The 24,211-nt window shown below is 42.7% G+C and overlaps 2 protein-coding genes across 3 annotated transcripts in view; both read left to right on the forward strand.

Moving 5' to 3' along the window:
* Positions 1–3,750, forward strand: part of MLC1 (modulator of VRAC current 1) — a 37,321-nt gene extending 33,571 nt beyond the window's left edge. Inside the window, exon 11 of one of the 2 annotated variants that reach the window (XM_084650484.1) lies at positions 3,194–3,750. In XM_084650484.1, coding sequence (XP_084506610.1) covers positions 3,194–3,268 — 75 coding nt within the window. In that variant the 3' untranslated portion in view covers positions 3,269–3,750. The remainder of the gene's footprint in view (positions 1–3,193) is intronic. The other variant, XM_084650483.1, reaches the window with a different exon arrangement.
* A 3,348-nt stretch (positions 3,751–7,098) lies between these two features.
* The window catches only part of TTLL8 (tubulin tyrosine ligase like 8), a 57,483-nt gene continuing 40,370 nt past the window's right edge, over positions 7,099–24,211 (forward strand). Inside the window, exons 1-5 of the mRNA XM_084616949.1 lie at positions 7,099–7,227; positions 10,863–10,996; positions 12,637–12,732; positions 16,624–16,715; positions 17,552–17,708. Of these exons, the coding sequence (XP_084473075.1) occupies positions 10,918–10,996; positions 12,637–12,732; positions 16,624–16,715; positions 17,552–17,708 (424 nt within the window). The 5' untranslated portion in view covers positions 7,099–7,227; positions 10,863–10,917. The remainder of the gene's footprint in view (positions 7,228–10,862; positions 10,997–12,636; positions 12,733–16,623; positions 16,716–17,551; positions 17,709–24,211) is intronic.

Here is a 24,211-nt window from a genome sequence, read left to right on the forward strand (position 1 = left end):
TCAGCAACACCCACTTCTGCTCCAGTGGAACACTGCCTCTTCCCTGTCTAACTACTTAGTACAGGTGGCAGCTTTGAAGGTGTGATTTGTTCCCCATACCAGCTACAGGAGGCAGCACTGAAGTGCTTATTGAGTCTTTTTTGTAAAAAATATTTGTAAAAGAAAAATGTTAAGGACAGAAGTAAAACTATATTAAAGATGTTAAGAACTTTTCATAATAGCTATAACCTGCTTTAATTATTATTTTTAAAATGTCAGATTATTCAATGATTTTATTTTGAAAATGTTGTATCTATATCTATATCTCTATATTGCAAAAATAACTATATATATACATATATATAGCAAAACTTTCAAAATACAACATATAATCATATTTTATATATATATATGAGTTAATATTCCCAAATTCCCTGGAACAATACATTTTAATCTTAGCCAGGCTGAGTAAGCTTCATCATCTTTTCAAATTAAGTAAACTGAGTTGTCTTTTATAGTTATTATTATTTGTATTGCAATAGCACCTAAGAGCCCCAGTCGTGGATCAGGGCCCCATTGTGCTAGGTACTGTACAAACACAGAAGAAGCCCTGCTTCAAAGTATTTACTTCTTTGTGTAGGGTTTTCAGCTGAAATCTTAAAAACCAAAGTCCTACTTTATGAATTAAAGGAGGGTAGTATAATTAAAGCCAATCAACATAGGTTTATGGCAAATAGACTCTGTCAAACTAACTTGATATGTTTTTTTATGAGATGAAAAGTTTGGTTGATAAAGGTAATAGTGCTGATGTAATATACTTACACTTCTGTAAAGTATTTGACTTGGTACACACATGACATTTTGATTAAAAAACTAAAATAATAAAAAATTACTATGGCACACATTAAATGGATTAAATGGATTGAAAACTGGTTAACATATATCTCAATGACAGGTTTCAGAGTAACAGCCGTGTTAGTTTGTATTCGCAAAAAGAAAAGGAGTACTTGTGGCACCTTAGAAATTGACAAATTTATTTGAGCATAAGCTTTCGTGAATGCATGTGATGAAATGAGCCGTAGCTCACGAAAGCTTATGCTCAAATAAATTTGTTAGTCTCTAAGATGCCACAAGTACTCCTTTTCTTTTTGCATATATCTCAATATAATTGTAAACAGGGAATCAACACTGAGCTGGTGTTTCTAGTGGGTTCCTGCATGGATCGACTCCTGGCCTTACTTTATTTAACATTTTTATCAATGATCTGGAAGACAACATAAATTCATCACTGATAAAGTTTTCAGATGACACAAAAATTGGGGGGAGTGATAAATAATGAAAAGGTTGGGTCACTGATACAGAGCAATCAGGATCGTTTGGTAAACTGGGCACATACAACCAATATGTATTTTAATATGGCTAAATGTAAATGTATACATCTGGGAACAAAGAATGTAGACCATACTTACAGGATGGGGGACTCTATCCTAGGAAGCAGTGACTCTGAAAAGATTTGGGGGTCATGGTTAATAATCAGCTAAACATGAGCACCCAGTGCAGTGTGGTGGCCAAAAGCGCTAATATGATCAAAAGGGTTAATATGATCATGAACAGCGAGGTCTTAAGTAAAGGTAGAAAGGTTATTTTACCTCTGTATTCGGCATTGGTGTGACGGCTGCTGGAAAGCTGTGTCCAGTTCTGGTATCCAAAATTCAGGAAGGATGCTGATAAATTTGAGAGTGTTCAAAGAAGAGCCTGAGAATGATTAAAAGGTTAGAAAATGTGCCTTATAGTGATAGACTAAAATAGCTCAATCTATTTAGCTTAACAAAAAGGTTTTAAGTGGTGACTTGACTACAGTCTGTAAGTACCTACATGGGGATCAATATTTGATATTGGATAGGGGCTCTTCAATCTAGGAAACAAAGGTATAACAGGATCCAGTGGCTGAAAGTTGAAGGTAGACAAATTCAGACTGGAAATAAGATGTAAATGTTTAACAATGAGGGTAGTTAGCCATTGGAACAATTTACCAAGAGTCATAGAGGATTCCATCATTGGCAATTTTTAAATCAAGATTGGATTTTAAAAAAAATATATACTCAAGTTCAAAAGAAATTATTCTGGGGAAGTTCTACGGCAGGGGTGGGCAAATTATGGCCCGGGAGCTGCATCCGGCCCTCCAGATGTTTTAATCCAGCCCCATCAACTCCAGCTGGGGAGCAGGGTCTGGGGCTTGCCCCACTCTGCATGGCTCCCAGAAGCAGCAGCCTGTTCCCCCTTCGGCTCCTACATGTAGGGTCAGCCAGGGGGCTTCACATGCTGCCCCTTCTCCAAGCGCTGGCGGACAGGGCAGCGTGCAGAGCCGCCTGGCTGCGCCTCCACGTAGGAGCCAGAGGGGAGACATGCTGCTGCTTCTGGGAGCTGCTTGAGGTAAGTGCTGCCCAGAGCCTGTGCTCCTGACCCCCTCCCGTGTCCCAACCCTGATCCCCCTCCCACCCTCCGAACACCTCAGTCCCAGCCTGGAGCACCCTCCTGCACCCCCAACCCCTTATCCCCAGCTCAGAGCCCGCACCCGCAGCTGGAGCCCTCACCTCCTTGCACCCCAACCCTCTGCCCCAGCCCAGAGCCCCTCCCACACCCTGAACTCCTCATTTCTGGCCCCACTCCAGAGCCCGCACCCCGAGCCAGAACCCGCACCTCAACCCCCAATTTCGGGAGCATTCATGGCCCACCATACAATTTCCATATCCAGATGTGGCCCTTGGGACAAAAAGTTTGCCCACCCCTGTTCTATGGCCTATGTTACATGAGAGGTCAGATTAGATATTACAATGGATCCTTCTGGCTTTGGAACCCATGAATCTGTGTGTATGGATATTAAAGATCCTATGGCACTTTAGTAAAAATAGGGATTTGGCCCAGTGTCCTTAGCCAGAATTTCCATATTGGCCACTCTTCGCAATGTGTTGTGCATCAGCAAGTTGATGCCCTTGACTCTAGTGTGGCTTCATTTCAGTGATGCTGTAGGGTTATGATTTCTGAAGAGTTTTAGGATTCTTCAGGATAAAAGCCACTAATTAAATGCAAAATAGAAAACATTTTTATGATATATTTTAATAAATCAGCCCACATTCTTATTTCTGTGTTCTCCTGCATATTTACTTACTTTAATAATTAACTAAAACACTGTTTGAAACCTGTTTGCTTCTAGGTTTCCAATAATACCATAAAGGATTTTGACAAAGACAAAGCGTGGAAAGCTGTTGTGGTACAGATGGCTCAGTAAGGTGGATTCAGCAAGTAGAATATAATACAATAAATCAACTATTCTATTTAAAGCTTCTTAACTGTAGCAGTTTGTAGACAGTGCTATAGCTCCAGCTGTAGGGACCAAGGAATAACAAAATTTATTTTCAAGGTAAATACTGTACCTTTCTAATAAATTTGAAATATATAGGTGAAATTTCTTAATGCAACTTTATATTTTGTGTGAGGATATTATTTGATGGTAGGTTGCTGATAGTATCTAAATGTTTAGTGTTTTGTTGCTTTAAAAAATCCCTTTGGAAACAAGGTCATAAATTACTTATGGGTTATGGAGATATGATTTTTGAAATAAATATGGCAATACACAGTAGTGTATCTTTGTTTGCAAGAGCCTAATATAACTGTAATTATGCAGTCAATTTCACTGGTAAATGCTTTTGTAAAGTTATGAGTACAGGTCATAATTGATATTTTTGCTTATACTTCACTTTTGTAGGAGTTGTAAAGGTGTTTTGCATCTCATTACTTTTGTATAAAATAAAGGTCTTTATCACAAGGAGTCTAGGTGTGGATTGAAGTCCAGTTTGCATAGATGAAAACATACAATTCTTTAAAATATTTTTTGTAACAAATTTATGGACTGCGAAAAAGGAGTAACAGCCCTTAGTTTACATCAGCCTTGAAAAGTCACGAAACTCTAAGTGCTTGGCACAAAATCTACTGACTCACCCTGTAACTTAATCCGAATGAAAAAAACAAAACAAATAATATTATTACATGGGATGACTGCTGGGCTGAATGCCTTGCTTTACTGGAATCTGTTTGCTCTTTCACATATGAAAATGTATCCTTCCTAAAAAATGATTTTTTCTCCTTTTCATATTTCTATTTTGCTAACAACTTTTGATAGTTATAAAACACATCATGTTTAAATTAAGTGTTTCTCCCTCAAAGTCTTATCTATTCCTCCTACTTTATCATATATCTGTCTCAAAGTCAGATGAATTTGTGACAGCATAAGCATTTCCATGACAACTGGAGACCCTTGAGAGGCATTTTTTCCTGCTGACAGGGCATTTTCCATGATGGGCCCTAGACTTTGGAATTCATTCCCTCTTTTAGTCTGAAATAACCCAAATCAGTTGATGTTAAGGGCACACTGCAAGCCGTATGTCTTTTCCCAGACTTTTGAGGAGAAAGGAATAAGCCAAACGTCAGCATACATATAACGAGGGTGGAGATTTGCAGCTACTTTGGGACTTTTTCTTTTCTGCTTTTGGGGAGCTTCATTTATTTTTGCATTTTTAATATATGCCAAAGGCTCTAACAGTTTTCAAGAACCACTTTAAAAACATTTATGCAACTGGTAAAAAAGGGAAAATACCCTCTCCATTCCCCTAAGATTTTGGATGTATTTGGTGCAGCAGCTTATCGCCAGCTAATCTACCCTTCACTGGAGGTTACCAGAGACTCTTGCTCCCATATTGAAAGCTGATGCTTTCTGTCTTAGATATTACCATTCAAAGGTTGACACAGCCATCCTTCACCAAAAGCTTCCAATGTCTTGGGAGGTATTCTTGCGTGCTAACTCTTTCAAGAAAGGCAGCAGAAGACCCTGGTGGTCTCCAAAATGTTGTATCTTTAAAATTTGGAAAAAGTTCACTCCCAACTTACGTTCAAGTAGAAACAAGAATGGTTTTGTTGGGTTCACTGGGGCAGAAAGGAATGTTGTCTTTACAAAAATAAAGCAAAAACCACTGGAACAACTTTTAAACATCATGGATGGAATGAGAACTGATAGGTTGAAAACATCATCCCGTCAGGGTTTAGGTATTTTGTTTAACTGGTTTGCGTGTACCATTGTGTGGGTAGGGTCGGGTATGTAAAGTACTCTGAGTGTACTTTAACTGGTTGTTTTCTATTTCTTTTATATGGTAACATACTTGCCAGTTGTAAAACTAAATCCTCGTCTCCAAGAAGTTGCCTCTCCTCAAATTTACGATTGACCAAGGCCTTTCAACACATGAGACACAAAGAAACAGACTATAATTTTATTACTGGGCTTGAAGAGGGAAAAGAAATAAAAAAGAGACCATCATGTCCTCTTGAGGGCTTAATTCTCTTATATAGCCCAAACCAATAAGATGCTGAGAGCCCTCAACTTCCATTGACATCAGCATTAATTTGAAAAATTGAGGTATTCTGCACCAAACAGTAATAGCCCTGTAGAGAATCCATTGATTTAGACATTTCCTTTGTGGCAGGTAAGTTAACTTTTGATGTTCAGGAATAGTAGGGGACAAGCCAATGATATGACAATGGCATAATGTCATGTGTTTCACCAGGGGACCTCAAGGACTTAAAACACTGGTCACTTCACCCATCACTGAAGTTTAACTGCCTTAAAGGTAGAATTGTCAGCTGGTTAACAGCATACTACAAACTTAAAGAAAAGTTTCAACAAGAAGTGAAAAAATACTGTATTCATCTGAAAGGCAGGGAGAATTTCCGTAAGTAAAATGATCTGAGTTAGAATTTGGATTAAGACACTGAGGTGACAGTGGGAGACATTTTAAAATGTCAACAAATCCAGTTTAAAATTTCTTCATCAACTTTAGATCAGTGGTTCCCAACCTAGTTACCATTGTGGGCCACATATGCAGTAGCAGCTCTCCATGTGTTATGGCAGGCTGAATCCACACAATATATATACTACCTGTCACATGGGCTGCAGCTGTGTCCTGACTGGGCAATGGGTTTGAGAACCACTGCTTTAAATTGATGATCGCGCTTTGATGGGAGGAACAGGAGCAAGTAAAAAATAAAGCAGAAAGGAGTCACCAATCTTTAGGACTCAGTTCTACTCAGCCAAGGTGTTTACCTCCTTTCCTGCCTGCCATCCTCTCAACCCCTGTGGAGTCGGAGAAGGCAGCAGTGTTCCTTTGATGTACTGATTTGCCATTCAACTTCAAAGGGGCGCCGGGGCAAGCAGTTTGCCTGCATTTACCCCCACACGCCTGGTAAATCCAGCAACGTTGACGCAATTAATGCTGCAGCTCTGGAAGTTTGTTCAATTCCATCAAAACAGTTCAGAACATCAAGCTAAGCGATCAGGCTATTTTAATACGGAAATCGTGGCCAGGCAGCTGAGCCTCACCCAGATTGCCTTTACTACAAACCCGACTCAGGTGGGAATATACTCCTGTAAATCTAAAAGCCCCTTCTATCCCCAGCGTCACTGTTCATCCTTCCTTGCCAGGCTGAGTCCCGGTCCCCTTCCCACTAACACCTCTGGCTGCTCCCGCTGCTAGCGATCCCAAGCCGCAGCTCCAAGCCCCCTGTGGGCGGAGTGAGTTTCCAGCCCAGTGGAGGTTGCTGTGGCGGTGGCACTGTGCGCAGCGTGGCGCTACCAAACCGCTCCCTGCACGCTTTGCTGCCAGGAGCAAGTATTCTCTCTTGCTGCCTTGCCACCTCTCCCCGCCTCTGGTGACTGGTTCAGGGGTAACAAAGGGTGAGGGACTGGGGACGGAGGGGGTCACTCCTGATTTTGCTGATCTGCCTCCCTCCGTCCCCTGCCTCCACGTGTGTGGTCCTTCCCTGCAGTCAGTTTGCAACACACTCGGCCCAGCCCTGCCCCGCGCAGCCCGGTTCGCAGCAGGGCTCGCTCTGCAACCGCAAGTCAGAGCGGCAGCCACCCGAGAGGCCGCAGGCCACCAGCGACAGCCCACGTCCCTGGGGGCAAGCCCAGGCAGCTGACGCATGCTCAGTAACAGCCAAGCCGCTGGTTGAGCCGGGGAGCGACCCTTTGTGGCCCTCCCGGGGGCGCTGGGGCCGCGGCTTCCCCCCGCCGCCCTTGTCCAGAGTGACTCACAGCGCCCGCGCTGGTCACAATGGGCGCGCGCGGAGCGTGCCGCGCTGGCAACCAGGGGAGGGAAGGGCCTGCAGCCCCGGGGAAAGAAGCTGCTCCCAGAGGGTAAGGTGGGTGGGCTCGCCGGGCCACGGAAGTTACTTCTGTCTCCAGGTTGCCCCTTAAAGACCGCCTGAGTCGGTCCCGCTCTCTCTGCCAGAGACAACCCCAAAGGCTGGTTAAACAGGCCACCTAGTGTGCGCAGCCTGGCCTGGAAACTCCCTCTGCCCCCTCCGTAAGGGGTGTCTTGCCCTCACTGATGCTCTTCATATCTAGGATCAGCTAAAGGTCAAGTCCCTGCGGGATTTCCCTACACCCCTCCTGAATTTCCACAACACGCCCCCACCCCCCCAGTTTTGTGAACTAGTTACATGCAGCGTTGCCAATTTAATGATTGTTTGGACATTTGAATTGAAATTGAAATATTAATACACACTTTAAAAGCATATAAAGTGTATGATAAAATATGTGTATCTGAAAAAGTATAATAGATTTGAAAGGTATGAACATAGACTAGCTTCCTTATACAACTGTTGTCTTTTATGACAGTGTCAGTGCATTCATTCTGGTGATGTTGGCCAACCTAATAATTTCAAATTATGATTGGTAAGCAAAGTGTAAATGAGCTCTCCCTGACAGCTAGTGATGAGCTGGGGGTTGGGGGGTAAGGCTTCAGGACCAGATTGTATTTACATTCACACCTAATCTACCTAGGTATTGAGCAAACAGAGTTGTGTTTCCCCAGTGATAGATTTTGACTGGGGTTGGGTTACAAATCACTTGAATGCGGGGGTGGGGTGGGGTAATGAAATGTTATTCTTACTGTATGAGTAAAGGGAGTAGAACTATTTAGCCTGTGCTGATTGAGGGAATCAAGAGAGAGGGTGGGGACAGGTGTTTTGCATGGTGGTCTGCCTGAGTCACAAGTACTATTTGACCTGCCTCTCTCCACTGTTTAAAGACAGAGCTGATTAGGCTCCATAGATAGTCTTTTGTTTTGTTAAGTGACCGCTGCAGCTGAAAACACTGATAATCAGGTCTAAGTGCTTAGACCTGCTGTGGGACAGTGTTTCTGTGGATGAGATGGCCCAGTCTGCACTAGCAGTGAGGTTCTACCACTGAGGGCTCAGCTGAAATCACTGAGAGCTGGGTGAAACCTCAAGAAACCAACTCACAGGGGTTATAGTGGCAGCAGAAGGTGACGGCGCAGGGCTATTGGCAACAGAGTGATGGAGTGAACGGTGGTACAACGAATAATAGTGGCCAGAGTGAACAGTGAGCAGCTGGAGGAATGAGCAAGGTGCCTTCTTGCCCCCTCCCCCACCTGGGAGATGAACTCATATAGAAGCACCTCTGAGTCTCCACTGTCTAAGGACAACACCAGTGAGTGTTAATGAGGCTGTTAAGGATGCTGGAGACACAACACAGTTCATTCGAACAAACTTGGCTGTGGCATCATACTTTCTATTTAAGCAAGAGATACCACACACTACAAACTGGAGGCCAATGTTAAGTTCATTGTCACTTGTTCATCCTGAAGTTGAACACTGGTTCCGAACAAGACCAGCAAATGCTCACTATCTTTCTGCAAGAAACTCAACTAACTGGCGAGAAGCATGTGGTGTAACAGTGAAAGACTCAACAGTTGAATAAGTGAAGAACTCTCTCACCACGTTTAAAAAAAATTGCATATATGGTTGATGAATGCACCCATGCAAATGTTAAGTCATTGTGTACGTTATCTTGATGTCAGTGGTAGGCCAGTAGATGTATTTCTAGATGTTCAAGTTATAGAAGACACATCGGCTGCAGCTGTGACAACCCACATCTTAGAAAAGTTAAATGCTTGTCAATTGGACCCCAAACAGATGGCTGCTTGTGTATTTGATGGGGCTGCAAGCTGCTCTGGAAGACATGGTGGGGTAAAAGTTTTGCTCAGAGAAAAGGGTAACCCTAATCTCTCCTATACTCATCGCAGAGGCCATCTATTCCAACTAGCGTTAGTATGAGCTGCAGACTCTTCAAAAGACATTAAAAAAATCTATAAATTTAATGTCTTCGTTATATTCTTTTTTCAGCAAGAGTCCAAAAAGACTGAATATCTTGGAAAATATAGAAGATAGAGTGGGGCTGAAGTTCAGATTAATCCAACCTGGGAAAACCCTCTGGCTTTCTCATGAGCGATCCTTGGCTGTTGTCTTAAAATTACTCCAGCCATTATTACTGGCTTTGGAAAGTATCTACCAAGATGGGATGGATCTAAGTAGTGAGGCTGGTGGATTACTTTTGCTACTACATTCAGAGAAGACTATTGCTGTTCTCTCTTGTAAGTCTACTGTTGAAACCACTTGGGTCATTAAACAATGCCATCCAGGCATCTGCTACAACAGTAATAGATCTTTGTCCAGCAAGAGAAGCTACATTTGGATCAATCGGAGAGCTATCCATCGAAAAAGTACTGGACGAAGCAAAAGACTTCAGTTGACTTCAGAAGTTGACTAATGAAGGCATTTATATTGAATCCTTAAGTGAAGAGGACAAGAAGTGTTTGTTAAGACAACTGAAAAAGTACATAGACTTGATTCTTAAATATCTACAACCGCGACTTCTAGATTCTACTCAACCTCCACATAGCTTTTACAGATCCCTGTCCTATAAAACACCGACTGTTGAGCGGAATGAGGCTCTACCAGCAATGGGGCTGCCTTGTGCTCAGGACAAAATAGAGAATTTGAACACAGAGTGAAATATTATATGACGAATGAATGAAGATTTGACTTCAACTTCTTTTTTTATCATCACTAGGGGCTCAAATAGATTTTTGTGCTATGTTTCCTAGGATGAAAGAAGTAGGAATTCATCTCTTGCTATTCCCAGTCACAACATGTACAGTTGAGGTTTCTTTTTCATCATTGAGTAGAACGTTGTGTTCTGAAAGAAGTCACCTTCTGCCTGATCATGTGAATGAACTAATGAGCATATCAATTGAAGGAATGGAAGCGCTGGACACACGAGAAGCCACCGAAGATGAACACATTGCATTCAAGAAGTTCATTAAGAGTTGTGCAAAATTATAACAAGAAACCAAGAAGGATATAGATGTAGTGCTTCATAGAAGGCTTGAGTAGCCAACTTTAATTTGTGTGATGATTTTAAAACAAGTTAGATCTAAGAGAATAGTCATGAAACATTTTTTCAGTTTTTACTATGGTGCCATACAGTCCACCTTCACTTTCACGGTCTCACCCCTCATTGGCCCTGACCCCTCCCCCCCATTTCAATTCCTGGGGAAAACACTGTATCCTGCCCCTAGTAGCTCCTAGTCTTCACAGGGAGACAGTGCAGTTCAGAGACAGGCCATATAGGTCTAGTCATGGAGGGGCACACGTGTATTTTGGGAGACCATCGCTGAAACTGCCTGTGTTGTTACAGAAACTCTGACCTCTTTATACACCCAAAGTATCTTTCTTCCATGCCAGTTAGGAGGACTGCATATCGATTGCATACTTTTGGTTTGGCATAATTTCTATAGCCATTTCCCATCACTTACCTACAGTGAACAATACTATGGTAGGGAAAGCATCCTCAAAAAGAAGTGTGTGTTTTAAAGTTTTGATTTTGTCCCTTTAATATTTAAAAATAATAAGAGATAGAGAAAATGTAGCATGGAAGCATATGACAAATTGAATTATCTTCTCCCTCTCAGTTTGCAGGGCAAATAGCCAAAGAGTGAAGTAACGATGACCTAGCTTAATATTATCATGATGAATCAGATTCATGCAGAAAGAAGACCACTCCCATTGGGTTTAAGTGATGCAGAAAGAAAAGAAGAAGAAAACAGTTTGTATTTCCAAATGATTTTTTAACAAACTTTTGCTAAAGTCACATGAGAGCTATAAAATATCAATATATAATTAATCATCTTTTTTCAGACTCTCTCTCTCTCTCTAACAAAAGATCCCTTAGTCTGAGAATAGGACATGTCCCTAGCTAGCGTTCGTTCAGAGATGAATTACCCTGCACAGTGTCTTTTCAATGTCCATTGCCTATCTAGACTTTCTACTTATGGGACAACTTATGTTCTTTAAAAAAGATAAGTCGAAAGTTGTGATGATGTGGTCTCTAATGATCAGGATGTAATGTTTCTATACTATAGCTTTTAGGAGAGAAAAATGTATAGCTGGAATTTGTTAATGATTTAATTTCAATGCCTAATTAAAACTACACATTTGTTTCACTGGATCATTGCTGTATGTTTGGAAGTCTCCTGAGTTTTTAAAGTCTACAAAATTATATATGACAACATTCCTAATGCAAAGACATCGTTATATAGAGATTTCAAACCAGCAGTAGCCCAGAGCAACAGACACAGAGTGAGATTTCAGTCACATGATACATTTAGGGTCCCATTCTTCTCTGCTCTGGTTATTTGTGATTAGGGAGGTGGAAACTCTGAAATCTTCAACTGTTGGAGAGTCCATGGAATTCTTCCAGTTTGGGGTTGAGGAGGAGGAGGAGGTGGGGGAGGGGTGTTAGAGCAGTAGAGATGTGACAGAGTTTGTCCCTTCGTGGAAGAGACTGGAGGTTTTACTCTTAAACTCTCAGATCTCCCAAGACATATGCAGAGCTCAGGGATCCATTAGGCACAAGAACCATCCACACCTTGGCTACGCACTGCCATCTTGCACTTCTGGTTTGTTGCAGTCCCTGGAAAGCATATTTAGGTTCCTGCAGGGGATGTGTTGTTACAATCTCCTCCAACTATGTTTGTCCAGAAATATACCACCGAGGTGAGGAATTCCATAGTGCAAAGGAATAATCTACTAAATCTAGCCTGTGGGATTTTTGTGTGGAAAATCTGGTGAAGAGCCACCAGTCATCCTATGTCTACCTTCAACCCAACCTCTCTGCTAATGTGGATTCCCAAGGGAGAGGCTGCTGCAGGGTTAGGAGAAAAGGGAACTTGCTGGTGAGCCAGTTTTCCTTCCTTCCTTAACTCACATGCATTTTTGCTCATTTCTAGTAGGATATAAATACCCTTAATTCTGCATTAACTGCATTTGGCTCTCACTACTTTTCAGAATCAGGTCCTTGAGAACTAACTGTCTTTAATACATCTCCTTTGAGTAATGTCTTATGGATATAATTTATATACCTAAATTAAAAGAGTTTATTAATCTATAGAGAAAATTATTTTTTCCCACCGTGAAATAAATTCATATATATTAATTGACCAGTTTCTGCCATTGATGGAAATGGGTAATTGGAATCATAGAAGAAATTGGTTCCACCAATGGTTTCTAGTATCAGCTTCATTTCATTTTCATTAGAAAGCTTGTATCATAATTTGAGCTTTTAACTATTTCTTCCTTGACTCTATGGCTATTTTTGTTATTAACTCACTTATAACATCTAGTCTTATCAATTTCAGATAACTTCTCTAGTTCTGTATTTTGGAAACTGTCTCTTCTCTTTGATAGGAATGATAAGAACCAACCTCCCTCCCCAGAAGGTTCCAAAAGTTGTTGTGAACAAATGTTTTCCCACAGCTTGCTGCCACCTGGGATTGCTTCCTGGTAAGTCTCTAGCTGGTCAGTACCTTAATGTTGGTATTTCCTAATTTAAACATTTTCACACACATTTGGTATGGATAATCATTTACCTATGTACAGCAAGCTGATTCTCAGCTGACTAAATTCACACTATACTGTGTTTTATTAATGAAAATGCTAGAATTTTTAGCAAAAATAACTACAAACAGCATTAAAGATTTCTGAAAGTAATATTATGACTGAGTACTTGCACAAGATCATTAAAACAAATGGGTATATATAAAAATGCAGTACTTTCTTCTTATTAAAAGCCTGATCCAAATCTCATAGAAATCAGTTGAAAGACTCCCATAGAGATTATTGTGTTTGGGATCTGGACTTAAGGTCCAGACTTTTAAAGCTATTTAAAAAGGCCAAGGCATTTCCTAAATTCCCTAGCTGCTGATAGCATGGAATCCTATCCAGTGGAAACTTATTTAGTTTGAGGTAGTCTACCTTGGCAACGTTTCAACAGAGGTAACTTTCCATTTGGAGTCAATCCAGTGATTGCATGTATGTGGGTGGACCATGCAGAATCCTACTGAAGCCAAAAGGGCTCTGTATGGGGAGAATGGTGCAATTGATGCAGTTCTGGTTGCATGATCAGACCTTGAATAACCATACTTTCCATTATACTTGACAAGGGTGTGGGGGGGTCTGTTTTGTCATTTCATGTTCAATTTACTTTCTTTCTTCGTAGACTTCATGTGGAAAAGTAGCTTTCACAGGAAGTTACTCTTCCTGCAGGAACTGGTGGAAAAAGGAAGCTTTGCTGAGGTGTAATCATCGGACTAATCAGAAAGCTCATTAGTCTTTACTCTTTCCATAATAATATTTTTCTGTGCAAAGGAATGTCCTGTCCATAGCAGCTTCTCTTGAAGCTTCTTCCTGCAAAATATTTCTAAAACCCATCCTTTTCTTTCTGTCCAGAAAGCTAAAAGTCTCATTCAGGCCCTCATCATCTACCACCCTAACAATTATAACCACCTCCTCTCTGGCCTCCCTAATGCTCCCATTACCACTGCCACTCCATTCAAAATATTGCTGCTAAGGCCACCTTTCTTGCCCATCTCTTTGACTATATCCTCCTCCTCTTTTAATAGCTTCATTGATTTCCCCATTTCATTGTATCAAATTCAGGTTCCCTTTGTAGCTTGTTTCCTCCATACGTTTCCGCTCTTTTTTGGATTGCATTGCCCCCCCCCCCACGCCCCCTTCCATTCTGCCAGCAATGCCAGCTTTGTCCACCTGACAGCTTCTTGCACAGTGTCTGTACACCTTCTTCTATGTAGCCCTTTAGATGTGGAAATCCTTTCCTGAATTGATCCATAAGGCCACTACCCACTCCTTCCTCAGATCTCTCCTTAAGTCTCACTTCTGCCACAATAGCTGTAAAAAAAAAAAAAAGATCAGCCAATGAATGATGGCTAGGTTGAGGGGCAAATGGAGATAGTTGGTACTTTATTTATAATAGTTAGAAAACAAAGGTTAGCCTTATTCCTATGTACACTTAAGCACATGTGTAACTTTACTGAGATGACTAAACTTACACATGTGCTTAAGCCCTGGTCTACACTAGTGGGGGATTGATCTGAGTTACGCAACTTCAGCTACGTGAATAACGTAGCTGAAGTCAACGTACTTAGATCGACTTACCGTGGTGTCTCCACCACAGTGAGTCGACTGGTGCCACTCCCCCGTCAACTCTGCCTGCACCTCTCGCGGTGCTGGAGTACAGGAGTCGACAGGAGAGCTCTCAGGGATCGATTGATTGCGTCTAGTCTAGACGCAATCAATTGATCCCCGCTGGATTGATCGCTGCCTGCCGATCCGGTGGGTAGTGAGGGCATACCCTAAGTGTTTGCTGGATTGGGCCTTTATTTAGGAGCTAGGTAAGGATTAGTGTCTGTCTACCACCAGCAAATGTTTGATAAGGGATCAGATCTACAAAGGTAGTTAGGTGCCTAATTCTGGGGCTTAGGTGCCCAAGTCCCATTTTTAGACTCCACTGTGATCCACAAAACCCAGAGTTGGCTGCCACTTAACCCCATAGGCAGTGCCTAAGCTTTCAGGGTAAAAGTTTCCTAGGAACCTAAGTTTCTGCCTATGGACATGCCTGCTGCTACCTCACTCTAGGTGCCCAGAAACCTGTTCTGCCTAAGCCCTAGAGCGATCCATGAACCAGGGAAAAAGCACTTATCTTGCCTGCAGGGTCTGATCTGGTAGGAGTGCTCACATTCCACTCAAGATCTGGCCAATGGTGGAGGTGCCCCCATCCCTTTATAGCTTTTAGCCTAGTGGTTAGACCATTCACCTGGTGTGTGGGAGATGTGGGTTCAGTTCCACATTCTGCCTGAGGGGGAGAAAGGATTTGAAGAGAGGGTCTCCCACCTTTTAGGACAGTGCTCTAACTACTAAGCCATGGGATATTCTGATGTGGAGCTCTCTCACTCTGTCCTGTTGAAGCTGTTTCATTTTGGGTAAATACTTAAATCATTATTGGAGCAGGGGGACTGGACCCTGGGTCTCCCACTTCTCAGGTGGGTGCCATAAGCACCAGGCTAGAGTCTCTCTGGTCCACTGACTCTGATCCCTACCTCTGTTCATTTTGTGTGGGGTAAGGCAGGAGCATAACTCATTCTCACAATAAACAGCTTAGGCACCTAAGCCACTTGTCTCTAGGAGAGGAGTTCCCAGCTGTGGTTCGCTAGCAGAGAGAGTCCCCTTTCTGCAGCCCAGATTTAGGTGCTGAATTGCATGAGGGGGTGGGGCTTAGCACACACCCTCTCCTCTGCGTCTCCCATTGGCTAGCTTAGGTGGCTCGCTGCTTAGCATGCTGACTTTTCCAGATCACATTCTTAGGTGCTATCTCTCCCCTGCATTGTATGGGGAGCCTAACTCAAGCTTTGTGGATCACGTTATTGTTTGAGGGATTTTCTAGAGGTTAGGCATCGTGGTGCTGAGTATTTCAGGGTGTAGATCTGGGCCAATGTCCATATCTGTATCCTTTCTATAGATGTCATGCTCCCCTAACAAATTACCAGGACAGTAAAAGTGAGCCATAATGTTAATTATTTTACTTTCATGGGTAGTCCTACTGAGATCAGTGTGATCACCCATGTGATGAACAGGATTTGGCCCTATGATAAATAATCCAACAAGGATGCCACTTCTTTGAAAATAAAATGCAGAACAATTTAATACGTTTACTAGTAAATGAGGTTGAGATCCATGAGCATCTTGCATACCATGCATGTTAGTGTTCTCAGCACTCCAAGATGCAGTCATGAGAAATCCCAATGATTTTTCCTTATATGGTACACTGAGGGAGCTCTGGGGCCCAATCCCACAGTCCTTTCAGGATCTGATCCTGCAAACTGATCCACATGGGCAGGAAAAGAGGAAGGGTGATGCAGTGGTTAGGGTACTTGTCTATGATTTGAGAGGTCCAGATTCAATTCCCTGCTCCACCACAGACTTCGTATGACACCTTGGGCAAGTCACTTTGCCTCTCTGTTCCCATGTGTAAAATGGGGATAATAGCACTGGCCTACCTCACAGGGGTGTTATGAGTGTAAATATATTAAAGATTATAAGGTGCTCTGGTGATGGGGGCCAGATGAGTAGCTTAGATAAGTCCCTATGCGCATATGATGTTCCACTGACTTCTGGTGGCAATATGGATCAACTTGCAGGATAAGGGCTTTAGTTTGTAAGCTTTTAGGTACATACTGATATGTTTATACAGTGCCTAGGCACATTGCGGGCACTACTAGAAATGACTGAGCACTGCAAAAGATGGGCCTCTATTTCTATGTATTAATTGCTCCTTTGGTTACAGTTCCTGTTGCATGATAGCTTTATTTTCTTTTTTAGAGCTAAACCAGAGAATTGCAGAAGAGTTGCCTCTCTCCCCCAAACTGGACAAATATAAGCTGGCAAGATTTTTAGCTGACAAGGCAATCAGGGTATGTGTGTTGACAATAGATTTTAGTGGTTTGTTTTTCCATTTACAATACTGTTTTCTAACAATGATATTTTTCCTGGGGGTCAGCTGGAAGTTGATCATAATGAGCTAATAGTTTTTTTAAGTTGTTAAACCCTGTTTGCTAAATGGTTTTTAAAACTGTGTTGGTATTTTTTAAAAATAGCCTCCCTCTTGTTTAGACAGTGCTATCGTGCAGATAGCACTGTACAAAGACTGCCCCCGTGCCAGAGCTTTGTCAGTACACATCGTCCTCACACTGAACTACGATACATTTGCTCTTCTCTTACTGGAATTTGTTATTGCTGAGTTCTGCGGGGGTTTACAGGCTGAGGGGAACAAACCCTGCGACAGAGAATAGATATAGACATAAATCCATTTGACCTAGATAAGATGGTGATTTCATGCTATAAAACATGTCTGTCTGTCTATATGGCAAAATTTCATTTGTAACATTGAAGTTCACCTTCATTAATTTGGCTGTCCCAAAGTGACTGGGTGATATGTATTCCCACTGTGCTAACCAGCCATTTGTTACTGGAGGGAAATTGTTTAATACTATTGTGGAATAATCAGCGGGATTGCTTTCAGGACAAAGATTGTGTTCCTGTGTGTGTGGACAGCTCCTAACGTGTTGTAGGTGCCACTGAAATCTAATGAATACATCTTCAGTGTTTCCCCTCTTGTTTTCAAAATGTAGTGCTCGCAACTTCAAAGGTATTGCACTAGTGTTGATGTAGACCTTACTTGTTAAAGATAAACCATAATATTTTGGCAGTGTCTGTGTTTTCATTTAAAAGTATCTGCTTGCAATCTTAGGAAAAGAACATTTTTACCATCTGTGGACCCTACCCAGTAATTCGTAGAAGTTTAAGGAAAAAAGGATGGGTGGAGAGAAAGCTTTCCATAAGAAATGACTTACAGGACAATAAAGATGATGAGTGTGATGCTGATTGTGAAGATGGTGGGAAGAATGGTAAAGTACCTAAATAGCTTTCTGCTTTTATGTCAAATGTCCTATCATGTTTTAAATGTTTGTAGTTCTCATAACAATAATCAACACAAAATGATCAGAACTAGTCATGCAGATTTTCACTTTCAGTCTCTGATTTTGAGAAAAGAGGAAAAGGGGTTTACAGGGGCTGTAATACTGAGGGCCAGATGAGCCTCTTGCTGGTAAGTAGGTTAAGTTTGCAGGTCTGGCTGTTAGCAAATAAATCTTCTTTTTCCTGTAACCTGAACATGTTATCTAGAGTCTCTGAAGGACAACAAACATGCAAGCCTACTATGCCATTTTTTGATCATACAGAAGGAAATCCAGAGAGTAAAGCAGAAAAGCTGAGTCTGGATTCTTCTATGACATGGATCTGAGTTTGTCCTAAAGGGAGGGAAGTGCTACTTCCTTGCTAGTGATTCTAACCCCAGCACAAGCAAAATGAGGGGTCCCATTCTTTCAGCTTCAGGAACATTTGCTGTAATGTAAACAGCATCCCTTCCTGCACACTCCAATTTGTATTACCGATGAACTCCTCTCCTCATTTGTTTCAATGAAGCCATTGTATGGATAATCACAACAATTGTGCTTGTACTCATTCTGATTCCCAATCCCTAGTTGTTAAGAACATTTAGTAACACTTAAAGATGCCTATGTAGTTAAATAACTGGTAAGTAGAGGATTAATTTAATACAAGAAAGTTATTATAAAAGCATTCATATAGTAGTATTAGGCATCCTTCAGTCTCTAAAGACCATGGGTATGCGCTCCTGAGAGGTAAAGAATTTACTTAATTGGTTTTATGGCAGCCGTGGTTGTGGCTGAAGAGACCCACTCGAGAGAGACCATCTCTGCCATATCTGTCACATTTAAAGGTGATGTTTCGTCCCTTTGGGCTCTGCCTTCTGCGAGCTCTTTTCTCTGCTAAGCTGAACCACTTCCTCGTGACTCCAGAGACCTTTATTGAGCTCTTCTTTCCAAAGGCTGTGGTCCTGGGTGTGACCTTCCCAGTTATCCACATCCATGTCCATTTCTTTGAGGTCTCACTTGCACACATCATTGAAATGCAATCTTGGGCACCCTTTGGCTCTTTTTCTAGATGTCAATTTGCCGTAGAGGATGTCCTTTGAGATGCACCCATCATTCATTCGGCACACATGCCCAAGCCAGCAATGGCATCTCTGAGGAGTGTTTGCATGCTGGGTATGCTGGCCTGCTTGAGCACCTCAGTGTTGGTGACTCTGTTCCTCCCAGAGATTCCAAAGATTCAATGAAGGCAACACATATGAAAGCTGTTGAGCCTCTTTTCCTGATGACAGGTTTCAGAATGGTAGCCATGTTAGTCTGTATCAGCAAAAACAACAAGGAGTCCTTGTGGCACCTTAGAGACTAACAAATGTATTTGGGCATAAGCTTTCGTGGGCTAGAACCCACTTCATCAGATGCATGGAGTGGAAAATACAGTAGCTGGTGTGTATGTGTATTTATAGTACATGAAAAGGTGGGAGTTGCCTTACCAATTGGGGGGTCAGTCTAATGAGACAATTCAATTAACAGTAGAATATCAAGGGAGGAAAAATCACTTTTGTGGTGATAATGAGGGTGACCCATTTCAAACAGTTGACAAGAAGGTGTGAGTAACAGTAGGGGGAAATTAGTATGGAGAAATTAGTTTTTGTAATGACCCATCCACTCCCAGTCTTTATTCAGGCCTAATTTGTTGGTATCCAGTTTGCAAATTAATTCCAGTTCTGCAGTTTCACGTTGGAGTCTGGTTTTGAAGTTTTGTTGTTGTTGTTGTTGAAGAATTGCCACTTTTAAGTCTGTTATTGAGTGACCAGGGAGATTGAAGTGTTCTCCTACTGGTTTTTGAATGTTATAATTCCTGATGTCAGGTTTGTGTCCATTTATTCTTTTACATAGAGATGTCCAGTTTGGCCAATGTACATGACAGAGGGGCATTGCTAGCACATGATGGCACATATCACATTGGTAGATGTGAAGGTGAACGAGCGCCTGATGGTGTGGCTGATGTGGTTAGGTCCTATGATGGTGTCCCTTGAACAGATATGCGGACAGAGTTGGCATCAGGGTTTGTTGCAGGGTTTGATTCCTGGGTTAGTGTTTTTGTTGTGGTGTGTAATTGCTAGTGTGTATTTGCTTCAGATTAGAGGGGCTCTCTGTAAGCGAGGACTGACCTGTCTCCCAGGGTCTGTGAGAGTAAGGGATCGTCCTTCAGGATAGGTTGTAGATCCTTGATGATGCGCTGGAAAGGTTTTAGTTGGGGGCTGTAGGTCACGGCTAGTGGCATTCTGTTACTTTTTTGTTGGGCTTGTCTTGTAGTAGGTGACCTCTGGGTACACTTCTGGCTCTGTCAATCTGTTTTTTCACTTCAGCAGGTGGGTATTGTAGTTGTAAGAATGCTTGATAGAGATCCTGTAGGTGTTTGTCTCTGTCTGAAGGACTGGAGCAAATGCAGTTGTATTTTAGAGCTTGGCTGTAGACAATGGATCATGTGATGTGGTCTGGATGAAAGCTGGAGGCATGTAGGTAAGTATAGCGGCCAGTAGGTTTCCGGTATAGGGTGTTGTTTATGTGACCATCGTTTATTAGTACTGTAGTGTCTAGGAAGTGGATCTCTTGTGTGGACTGGTCCAGGCTGAGGTGGATGGTGGGGTGGAAATTGTTGAAATCCTGGTGGAATTTCTCAAGGGCCTCCTTCCCATGGGTCCAGATGATGAAGATGTCATCAATGTAGCGCAAGTAGAGTAGGGCCATTAGGGGACGAGAGCTAAGGAAGCGTTGTTCTAAGTCAGCCATAAAAATGTTGGCATACTGTGGGGCCATGTGGGTACCCACAGCTGTCCCGCTGATTTGAAGGTATAAATTGTCCCCAAATGTGAAATAGTTATGGGTGAGGACAAAGTCACAAAGTTCAGCCACAAGGTTTGCCGTGACATTATTGGGGATACTATTCCTGACAGCTTGTAGTCCATCTTTGTGTGGAATGTTGGTGTAAAGGGCTTCTACATCCATAGTGGCTAGGATGGTGTTTTCTGGAAGATCACCAAAGGTTTGTAGTTTCCTCAGGAAGTCAGTTGTGTTTTGAAGATAGCTGTGAGTGCTGGTAGCGTAGGGCCTGAAGAGAGAGTCTACATAGCCAGACAATCCTGCTGTTAAGGTGTCAATGCCTGAGGTGATGGGGCATCCAGGATTCCCAGGTTTATGGATTTTGGGTCGTGGCTCTAGGGGTGTGTCAGTGTAGATTTGTTCCTGTGCTTCTTCAGAGAGTTTCTTGAGCAGATGGTGTAGTTTCTTTTGGTAACCCTCAATGGGATCAGAGGATAATGGCTTGTAGAATGTGGTGTTGGAGACCTGCCTAGCAGCCTCTTGTTCATATTCTGACCTATTCATGATGACGACAGCACCTCCTTTGTCAGCCCTTTTGATTATGATGTCAGAGTTGTTTCTGAGGCTGTGGATGGCGTTGTGTTCTGCACGGCTGAGGTTGTGGGGCAAGTGATGCTGCTTTTCCACAATTTCAGCCTGTGCATGTCGGCGGAAGCACTCTATGTAGAAGTCCAGTCTGTTGTTTCAACCTTCAGGAGGAGTCCACCCAGAATCCTTCTTTTTGTAGTGTTGGTAGGAAGCTTTCTGTGGGGTGGTGTGTTGGAAATATTCCTTGAGTCGGAGACGTCGAAAGTAGGATTCTAGGTCACTGCAGAACTGTGTCATGTCTGTGGGTGTGATGGGGGAGAAGGAGAGGCCCCGAGATAGGACAGACTCTTCTGCTGGGCTAAGAGTATAGCTGGATAGATTAACAATATTGTTGGGTGAGTTAAGGGAACCACTGTTATGGCCCCTTGTGGCATGTAGCAGTTTAGATAGTTTAATGTCGTTTTTCCTCTGTAGAGAAGCAAAGTGTATGTTGTAAATGGCTTGTCTAGTTTTTATAAAGTCCAGCCACGAGGAAGTTTGTGTGGAAGGTTGCTTTTTTATGAGAGTTTTATGAGTCACTTGCCCCATAACCTCAGCCATGCAGAACACGATGCCATCCACAGCCTCAGAAACAACTGTTTCATGTGAGAGGTTGGCTGCGATAGAGGCCTTCAGATATATGAACTTGTTCACCGTTTTGAGTTCATAGTGGTTGATTTTGATGAAGCGTGCTTCTTCAACTCCTTGGTACATTATGTTCATCTTTTTTAGGCTTCTCGTAAGCCTGAAGTCTTGGCAGGCTTTTGGAAAAACTGTTTGTGAGGTTTTGGAGATGGGCTTCTGTGTGAGTTGTCATGGCTGCATCATCAGCAAAGAGGAGGTGCTGATTGAGGATCCCCCGTGTCTTGGTTTTAGATCTAAGTCTTGCAAGATAGAACAGCTTTCCATCAGAAAGCTTCTCATCTTGTCTACAAGTAGATTCCCTCAGTTGAGGAACCAAAAGCTGGTTCCAGTAGCAAGGAGAAGAAGATCCCAAACAGAGTTGGGGCAAGTACACAGCCTTGCTTGACCCGGCTATGAATCTGGAAAGCCTCGGAGACTGAGCTGTCATATTGGACTGTCCCACACATGTTTTCGTGGAAGAACCGAATCATACTTAAGAGCTTGTGGGGGACATCCAGTCTTTTCTAGAAGTGCAAATAGTCCACTTCTACTGACAAGGTCAGAAGCCTTTGTAAGATCGATGAAGGCTATGTAAAGGGGCTTTTTTTGTTCTCTGCATTTCTCTTGTAGTTTTCTCAGCAAAAGGTCACGCTGATAGTAGATCTTTCAGTTCTGTTCTGAAACTGTACTGTGATTCAGGGTAGATGCTGTCTGCAAGGGTCTGAAGTCTGCAAGGGTCTGAAGTCTGTTCAGGATGACTCAGGCTGTCTTCTTTGAAATTGGACCCAAAGCTTTTTTGAGCCCATCATACATGTTTCTGATGTTGCCAGCAGAGAGGAACAGTGGCTGGAAGGGTGGCCAGCAGAGAGGAATGATGGCTGGCAGGGTGGCCAGCGGAGAGGAACTGCGGCTGGCGAGTTCTCAGATGGTCGAGCAAGCAAGGTGCCGCCTTCCCTGCGTGGGAGGTGAACTCCCACAGATGCACCTCTGAACCCTTGGTCCTCACTGACCAAAGACAACCACTGTGAGTGGGGTATGGCGAGGGAGCAGAGAGGAGCACAGAAAAGGAACTTTTGGTTGTAGGACTCAAGAACACGAGGCAGAAGACACTGCCCCATGCACTCTGGGGTGGGTGTCCTGCTCACAGTTTTATGATTATGAATCCTGCTTGTGGCATTTTCCCTAATTAATGTCAGGTGACTTCCCTCCTTTCATTAAAAGTTTCTTTTCTACACTCAGACTCTGTGCTTGTGAGTGGGGAAGTATTGCCTCTCAGGTACCCAGGGATGGTGTGTAATTTTCCCAGGTTACTGGGTGGGAACTTGAGCTGGTTCTGTGTTGTATTGTTGAAAAGGTATTGAACCTGGCCCTGGTTGCTACTGGCTCCACCTGGTAAAGGATTACATAAGGTTGGTATGCCTTGTGGTGATAAGATCCAGTTGGTGTCAGTGGCCAGATCAGGGATGTTTCCAAGATACTTTGTGTTGTGGCTTTGAGTGGAAGAATGAAGGTCGTAGTAGGAACAAAATTCTAGCACTCTCTGACCATTTCCATTTATCTTATCAGTTCTGTGTTGACCAAGACAGTTGGTCCATTTTCATGATCAGCTCCTCCCCTTGCGTTGAAATCACCTAGCAGGAAAACATACTCATGTTTTGGAATCCTGCTGATGGTGCTGTTCAACTGGTCATAGAATTGGTCCTTGATGTCCAATGATGAGGAGAGTGTTGGGGCATACACACTCACAAGGTTGACTGGGCCCTCAGATGTGAACAAGCATGATGCCAAAATTCTTTCTGATCCATTTGTACGTGGCTCAATCTGTTGGATCATATTAAAGACGTTCTGTATTAAAATCACAAATGCGTTTGATTCCCCATAGTTTAAATTCCAGGGTATTACTAATTTAAGAGGTCTCTTGGTTTTTGGTACTGTTTCTCTCCCTCTATGTGTGAAACTTGCAAGCTGCTAATTGTGTTAGTACATTCTAAGACAGAGTCTGTTCTCAAAGCAATTCACAGAGAGAGAGACTCAAAGCAATACTCTTACAACAGAAACAGCACCCAGAGAATCCCCGCCCTTTTGTTGTATTAACAATTGTGATTAAAATAGAGAGAGAGGATGTATGTAGATGGATGCTTGGTGTGGATAATAACTGAATGATCAGGGAGGTGCCAGCCTAAGAATCCAGTGTCCATCGGCTGAAGAAGGCGTCAAGTGGAAATAACCAGAGGACCCCCGAAGGGCAGACTGGAATCCACCCAACAGCCTCAAGAATGGGAGCACCAAAGAACAAGATAACATCTAGCAGCACGGAGCCGTCAGGAATGTGCTATTTGCTGATTGATTCAGCAACAGCATGATGAAGCAATTCCCACAGACTG

This window comes from Lepidochelys olivacea (assembly GCF_965140295.1).
Source record: "Lepidochelys olivacea isolate rLepOli2 genome assembly, chromosome: 1".
Lineage (NCBI taxonomy): Eukaryota > Metazoa > Chordata > Testudines > Cheloniidae > Lepidochelys > Lepidochelys olivacea.